The sequence below is a fragment of the Spea bombifrons genome, chromosome 5 (assembly GCF_027358695.1).
Source record: "Spea bombifrons isolate aSpeBom1 chromosome 5, aSpeBom1.2.pri, whole genome shotgun sequence".
Classification (NCBI taxonomy): domain Eukaryota; kingdom Metazoa; phylum Chordata; class Amphibia; order Anura; family Pelobatidae; genus Spea; species Spea bombifrons.
In genome coordinates this window covers 53,194,303-53,202,987 of record NC_071091.1, presented here as the reverse complement: position 1 = coordinate 53,202,987, position 8,685 = coordinate 53,194,303, and the positions used below count along the sequence as shown (strand labels likewise).

General features: G+C 42.0%; 1 protein-coding gene across 1 annotated transcript; it reads left to right on the top strand.

Annotated features, from left to right (window-relative positions):
- The first annotated feature begins 4,455 nt into the window (after window positions 1–4,455).
- MC4R (melanocortin 4 receptor) lies at window positions 4,456–5,693 on the top strand. Its single transcript, XM_053467470.1, has one exon. It carries the CDS (start codon window positions 4,456–4,458, stop codon window positions 5,452–5,454), a length of 999 nt encoding a protein of 332 aa, XP_053323445.1. The 3' UTR covers window positions 5,455–5,693.
- The last annotated feature ends 2,992 nt before the right edge of the window (window positions 5,694–8,685 follow it).

Sequence of the window (8,685 nt, the reverse complement as noted above, 5' to 3'; positions counted from 1 at the left end):
GAAAAGTTAAGGTATTGTGTTATTTACTCTATATTTATTTCAAGGATTAGTCGCACTAAATTGTGGCTTCAGGCTTCCTATGTTGAATGACCAAGTACCGTATTTGCTCGATTATAAGACGAGGTTTTTTTCAGAGCAAATGCTCTGAAAAATACCCCTCGTCTTCTAATCAGGGTCGTCTTCTAATCAGACCTCAAATAGAGGTCTTATTAGGAGACTAAGATCCAGATCCCCCGCGCCGCTGCAGGGGACCTGGATCCTCCTGTCTCATCCCCCCCCAATCATACACACACTTACCGGTGCTTCCTGCTGTATTGCCGGGGCAGCGGGTTGACGTCTACGCGGGGAACTCTGATCTCTGACAGCCGGGGAAAGTATACGCAACGGACGCATACAAACCCCCGCTGCCAACTCCACCTCCTTCCGGCTGCAGCAGAAGGCGACGTCAACCCGCTGCCCCTGTTGGAAGCACCGGTAAGAGAGGGCTGAAAGGGTAGAGAGGGGTGAGAGAGGGGGGGAGAGAGAGAGTGTGTGTGTGTGTGTGTGTTAGTTAAATGGGGGTATATGGTGTGTGTGTGTGTGTAAAGTGGGGGCATAGGGCATTTCTGGAGTGGCGTTAAGGGGGCATTTAATAGAGCACTCTGCCTTATACCTCCCTATATGCCACTCTGCCCCATAATATGCCTTTTAACCCCCTAAATGCCAGTGGCATATAGGGGTATAAGGCATTTCTGGAGGCAGAGTGCTCTATACAATGCCTTTTAACTCCCTTAATGCCACTCTGCCTCCTGAAATGCCTTATACCTCCCTATATGCCACTCTGCCCCATAATATGCATTTTAACCCCCTAAATGCCAGAATGGGATATGGGGGTATAAGGCATTTCTGGAGGTAGAGTGGCACATAGGGGGTCAAAAGGCATACCATGGGGCACAGTGGCATATAGAGGGTTAAAAGGCATATCATGGGCCACAGTGCCATATTGGAGTGGCAAGCCTGGGGGCAGATGTGAGTAACTGGGGTACAGGTTGGAAAATACAAGAAATAAAAACAAAAAAAATATTTTTCTCAATCATAGCTTTTATTTAAAAAAGTAGTTTACATGAATTAACATTTACTGGTAAAACTTTTTTCCTTTGGGGTCGTCTTATATTCAGGCTTTTTCTTTTTTAATATTCAGATTTTGGGGGGTCGTCTTATAATCGAGCAAATACGGTATTATGTATATGTATGTACATATATGTTTTTTCATAAAAATGGGCTGCTCAGTCTGAAATGCCCGGGCCTATTTTTTGTCCTAGTCCAGGCCTGCCCATGCCTATCTCCAGGTGATGCATTTCCTTCCCTAAATAGCATGTAGGTGTGACATTATCTTCTTACAGCTGTCTTTCCTGTTAGCTTGCAGAACGGCAAAGCACACAGAAGCCGGCCGTTTAAAGAGAGAGCAGGACATCAGTAGGGCAACGGCTCTTCGTCCCGCCCCCTTGAAGACGTGGTGCTCACAGAGCCAAGAGCTCGTGTGTCGGTCAGTGCACATAGTGGAAGAGAGCATGGAGCAGGCGGGAAAAGAGGTCTGTGGTTCTAAAAAAAAAAGAAAAAAAAAAAGGGGCTGGCTGGGGGGCATCACTTACATCTTAAAAGGGGGCTGGGTGGTGGTATGAATACACAATGGGGGTGTAACTACGGGGTACTTACCTTCCGCCCCCCCGAACCACCGTTCTACTGAAGCCTCTCGTTTCCTGTAGCCGCTGGCAGGTTTCCTGAACACAGACCGCATGGACTCTGGCTCTGTACACACGTGCGCCACCATGTGGCCTCTTATAGACACTACACTTATGCGTTCCAAGCCTCCGTTTCATGCGGGGCGGGAAATACAATTAGTATGCCTATTCAAACCTGGCTGTTGCACTAGTTCATTGCCTGTGATAGTGCCTTGTGCATGTTGGCTGTGCTTATTAAATACCTCGTGATTTTGGCTTCTGACCTTGACTTGTTTTTGACGTTCCTGCCTATCTCCTGTGTTTGGCCCGGCTTGTTTTTGATTATCCTGTCCTCGCCTACTCCTGACCTCGGCTCCGTGTAACGACTAATCTTTTGCCTGCTGCTACCAGTACACTGCTCTGCTCCTGTACCGGTGAATGATACCAAGTTCCGGCACTGCTGGACCTCTAGCAATGACGGGGCATTAAAACATAATAGAGGCATCAAAGAGATGGGGGCAACAATACATAATGAGGAGAAGGCCCCAGCCTCATTATGTATTGTTGCCCCCCATCTCTTTGATGCCTCTATTATGTTTTAATGCCCCCCATTGTGTATTTATACCACCACACAGCCCCCTTTTAAGATATAAGTGATGCCCCTAGCCAGACCCCTTGTGTATTAATGCCCCCACAACCTACAGTGGGGGAAGGCAAGGGGTTGTGGGGACATTAACCCTTCAATCCCAGGGGTTTTTGGTACTTCAAAGCCCGGAGCAATTTTGCCATTTTTGTCACAATGACATCACAGCTCACATTATTATTTTTTTATTATTATTTATATTATTATTTTAATGATTTTTTTATTATTATATTTTAAATGACATGCATAGAGATCGCAGCGTCTGTACCTCATCGGAGGACAGGCTATCCCCTGCAGGGGATATCCTGTCCTACGATGAACTTCCGGGTTATGTCAGCCGGCTTCTGCTGTCAGTGGGGAGTCCAGGCTGTCAAACGACAGCCTGATCTCCTGTGCAGCGGCAGGGATGTGTCCCTGACGCTGCAAGAAGGGCTGGACGTACCAGTACGTCCATAGGGGTTTCCTAATAGGCGTTTTTGGACATCCCGGTACGTCCATAGGGGATTGAAGGGGTTAATACACAAGGGGGCTGGCTAAGGGCATCACTTACATCTATGCTAAAAGGGGGCTGGTTGGTGGTATAAATACACAATAGGGGTATCACATAAAGGGGGGCTGGCAGGAAAACAGAAGCCTGACTGGGGGCAATACACAAGGTTGTGGGGTCACCGATACATAAGAGGGCAGCTGGGGCCATTACATGATAAATCAATACTAAAGGGATTAATATAATTATAAAAAGAATGGGAGGGAGGCTAACATTAGATTTTTTTGTAATTCTAAAAAAAAAAAAAAAATCTCTTCTGCTGTGGACTACTGTTCCAATGATGTTTAGCCAGCATCATGGTGGACACCTGGCTGGCTGAACATCATGGGAATTGTTATTCACAGCTAACATCTGCAGCTTTATCAACTGCATTTCCCATGATCCTCAGCCAGCAGGGATGTGCTATCTGGGTGCTGGCTGGAGCATTGCCTGGATGGGCAATCTGGATCTTTGGAAGGCTTGTGTGTGCAACCTTGGTGCAAAGTGGTGCTTTGGAAAGTTTTGTTGTTGCAGTGAGGTACTGTAGGTGTAAGGGATGTGGGAGCAACAATGTAAGGAAGGCAGGAGAATTCAAGTGAAGGGCTCTGATATAGATAATGCATGTTACTGTGTGATATTACCTGGCTAGGGCTCTGATATAGATAATGCATGTTACTGTGCGATATTACCTGTCTAGGGCTCTGATATAGATAATGCATGTTACTGTGCGATATTACCTGGCTAGGGCTCTGATATAGATAATGCATGTTACTGTGCAATATTACCTGGCTAGGGCTCTGATATAGATAATGCATGTTACTGTGCGATATTACCTGGCTAGGGCTCTGATATAGATAATGCATGTTACTGTGCGATATTACCTGGCTAGGGCTCTGATATAGATGATGCATGTTACTGTGCGATATAACCTGGCTAGGGCTCTGATATAGATAATGCATGTTACTGTGCGATATAACCTGGCTAGGGCTCTGATATAGATAATGCATGTTACTATGTGATATTGCATATCACAAGAACCTGGCATGTGTAGACTTTTTATATCCACTGTAGATTAACCCTGCAATAGCAATGCAGGGCAGATGTATACCCTGGAGACAATGGAAACGTAATGGAATTCAGCTTGATTCATACTAAGGAGCCTTGTAATTCTCGAAAAAACACATCGCAATCCTGGATGAAATTTCTCCTGCAGTATAATTAGCAGTCTGAGACACAGGCTCATCTTCTATCTGATTGGCTACAGGCATAAAAGAAGTGGAGGGAGCATTTTCATCCTAGTCCCCCTACACACACATATGCTGTATATATCATCAGCAGCTTTGCTCTACTCTGTTTCTACATGGTCCTCTCACAATCACCAATATTCACTTTGCAACTCAGATGTAATTATGGATGAAGAAGGTAAAGAAATAAATGTATGACATTGAGCGAGAAGATCAATTAACTGGAAGTAAAGGACATTGTGGATATTACATTTTTTTTCCTTTCTTTAACTTGTTAATACTAGGCTTGACAGCTTCTTGAAGAAATCACTGGATCTCGCAAGCAAGGGTCAGAGGGAAAAAATGAATTTCTCACACCATCACAGCATGCATTATTCTCTGCACTTTCGAAACCATAGTTATGGGATTTACTCTGGACACAAGGAGACTCAGAATAAGGGCTATTATTATTCTGTGGGGTGTTATGAACAACTCTATGTTTTACCCGAAGTATTTGTAATCCTTGGAATCATAAGCTTGCTGGAGAATATTTTTGTTATAACCGCGATATGCAGAAACAAGAACTTGCATTCTCCTATGTATCTGTTCATCTGTAGTTTAGCAGTGGCTGACATGCTCATAAGTGTCTCCAATGGCTTTGAGACTGTACTAATCACGCTGTTTAATACCATTGATAAGGAGGCACATTATTTAATTTTGAATATTGATAACACCTTGGATTCAGTGATCTGCAGTTCCTTGCTTGCTTCAATTTGCAGCCTTCTATCTATTGCTGTAGACAGGTACTTTACTATATTCTATGCACTCCACTATCATAATATAATTACAGTGAGAAGAGCAGTGGCTATAATCGCTTGCATCTGGAGTGCCTGTTCCATCTCGGGTGCCTTGTTTATTATTTACTATCACAGCAATGTTGTAATCATATGTCTTATCAGCATTATCTTCACTATGCTGGCACTCATGGCTTCCCTCTATGTTCACATGTTCATGCTGGCCAGACTGCATTTGAAAAGGATAGCAGTATTGTCTGTGACCAACACAATTCGACAAGGCACCAACATGAAAGGGGCAATTACATTGACTATTTTACTTGGAGTGTTTGTTGTGTGCTGGGCTCCATTCTTCATGCACCTTATTTTTTACGTATCTTGCCCACAGAACCCATATTGTGTCTGCTTCATGTCACACTTCAATATATATCTTGTTCTTATCATGTGTAACTCTGTTATTGATCCACTTATATATGCTCTACGTAGTCAAGAGCTGAGAAAAACCTTCAAGGAAATGGTATGTTGTTATTCCATGGGAGGAAACTGTGGAATAACTACTACTTATTAACGGCACATCTCATAGTGTCTCTGCAATTGATTTCTATATAAACTATGTAAATGTTTATATCATTAATGTCTGCTTATTCAGAAACCACTTTGTACAATGACTAAATGCAAGGCAGAAATAAATGTTAACATTGCATATTTCAAGTAATAAAGCATGCTGCTAGAAAGGGATTGGGATGTATTACATTTCAGTCAATTAGCAAACTTATTGTTAGTTTAAAAATTACTCAACAAAATGTTATGCCTTGAATGTAAGGATTACATTTTTCATAGGTGTTAAAAAGGGATTTAACAAAGAATGTATATTTTAACCAGAATGATTTTGAGTTTTTGTAAAATAAAGCAGTTCTGTAAAGTATGTTCAAAGTGTCAAAGAAAGGGCAATCACCATAGAAACTCTCATGATTTCTCCATTTTTATAATCTTGCACCAGAATCACTCTTCAAACAGACCTACCAACATCTCTGTTGTTTAGCCATAAGGGAAAAAGCAGTATCATCTGGCGAAATGCCACAAGTAGCCCAAAAAGTAAAACGTTTTCATTTGGGTCAGTCAGCATAACTGGACATCTTAATTACCATATAGGTTCATTTAATTATCTAGAAACACCAAGATGTCAAGGTTTTGTTTAAACAGTAAAACTGATGGAAATTAAGTGCTTCATTTATCTTTTAGATGTAATTGTACATAGGCCTGCATAGGTGACAGTACACCATTTTTACACCCACTTTCATGAGCTACAATTCCTATCACTATCATCAGAGCTGTGGCTAGGGATATTTAAGCTTGGGTTGAGCACTTCTACAGCACCCCCCCCCACACCTCAAATACACACATATACTAATAAACTACCTAACTCTAACACCATGCACCTACACATACAAACACGCACTAATGTCATCCTCTTCTTGGCACCACTAACCCTAGGTTCATCCCTGAACGGTAGAGTCCACTGGGAACAAAAGAACACTGGATGTGGCCAGCAGCCCTCTGCAAACGAATGAACAAAGTTTCTAAATGAACCTGAATACACCATATGCTGACACGTGCCAACACTATACACTTCTACATACACATACTCTCCCAGCTCCCGCTATCTGTGCAGCTCACACAGTTCTCTCTCTTGCCTCTCTCATGGTAACCAGGCATCTGAGCGCTGTGCTGAGCTGCCATCAGTATTTATTTTTAATTCAAATATATTTATATGAATTTGTGTTCCCATGTTTTACTTTTTATTGGGGGTGTTAAATAGGGAGTGCAGCAGGGATCCGTTTTTTCCTGCATGCTTGCAGCCTGATCTCATAATAGATCAGATGGCAGCATGCTGATCCTTTTACATTTTTGTATTTTGCATACTGGTTCCCATTGTAGCAAGGAGGCACACTGGATGCCAGTCCCATGGATCCAATTGCTGCCTAAAGGCAATAATCTGATTTTTGTTCACTGTAAGTGAATTTTAAGAGAAGCCGGCAATCAGTGACAGACTGATCAACAGCTTATCCTCTCCCCCAGACAGTTTAATAGGAAACACAAGAGTAGTGTAGTGCAGATGATTAGCACAGTAGCCTATGACTAAGAGCCTCATGGCTCAAAACGCGTTAGTCCAGTCTTCTACTCCCTGCTGATTGTCCCCCTATGTTTATCACCACTTTATTAAGTTCTTTCGTGTATGCATTTAGTTTTTGGCATGAACGCCAGATCCTAAGTCTGCAAACCGGGTAAGCCTGCCCACCTGCATTTGGAGCAGCATTTATTGTTTTACACAGCTTATTACAGTTTAGTGTTTTTGTAGTTTGTTTTTTGTTTATAGTGTAGTGCAAAGCCTTCTTATACCTCCTCCAACGGAAGTCACATGTATTTAAGACAACATGCAAGGTGTCCGCTAAACTACAAATAAGGGATTTTAGGTGAAGAGCTAAACAAACGTAATAAGTGCTGCTGAATCATGGGGGGTAAAACTCCACAGTTACCCCAAAAGTAATGTTAAATAACAAAGGTATTACTAATTACCTTTGTCTGCCAAACTAGACTACAGAAAAGATAAAGCTAATCACTTTTGGCTTAGCTCACTTTGCCTGGTGTGCAACTCCAATTTAGCTGAAACGCTAGGGAGTTACTGAGATTGGAACATTTTAGATGTGGAACTTAGTGATAGTCCCTACCTTTCATGTAACTTATGTGGAGGACTGGGTGTGCTGCCATCTACAGCACTCCAGCATGTCATACCATCCTTTATCACATAGCTCCCTGGCATTGCTTCAGAACATAATAAACAAAGGTGCTGAAACAGACACGAAGGGGGCAAAGTATGCCTTCATCAGCACACTTAACTCTTAAAGAAATAGGGACTGGGGGTACCAAGCTATGAAATCCTGATAATTGGGGTCAACATCATCTGCACCCACCAGTATCTTGCTACTACTGTACTGATGATATATACAATCTATGAAATCAGCAGAGAGACAAACATGGGAAGACTAGCAAGAACTGGGTATTGTGTTGCTTCACTGAATCTTTTATGTCCACCTTTTATTGTTTTTTTTTTAATGCGTTCTGTTTCTATAAGACTGGATAGTGCACATTCGGCATATTGTCTAAATGTGTTTTGTGGCCAGTTTTAGTGTGTTTTAGTTGGACCTGACCATGGGTTCTTACTAAGCCTCTGCTGGACACTGGGGTAGGGGAAAGTTAAAGTTAGATTTCAAAACCAACAGACTACCCTGAAAATAAATATACATTAGGACACAGTAAACAGTTTTAAAAGCGGATGGTACACTAGCATGTTTAGCATGCTAGTAGCATGTTTCAACAATGGGAGCAAAAGCAAGTGGCCAGCAGCCCTCTGCGAAAGAATGAACAACGTTTCTAAGTGAATCTAAATATAGGGATCAGTAAGGTAAACACATTTATTGATACACTATATGTTTGCCAACTATACAAACACTTTTACTATTGTATGTACTGTACAAATCATTGGTTTATTCCTCTCACTGATAGATTGCAGGTACCCGTGTGCTCAAATAAGGGAGCCCTGCGGCAACTACCTTGTTTGCTCAATAATTAACTTACATCACTTTTGTTATTTTGTTTCCTCAAATAGAAGTACCCATTATTTTGATCTTTTTTAATAATTTCATTAAAGCAGATAATGAGTATAAACCAAAATGACAGGAGAATGCTGCACAAAATGTGTATTACATAGATCGGTATCATAGCAAATGTGTACACAAAT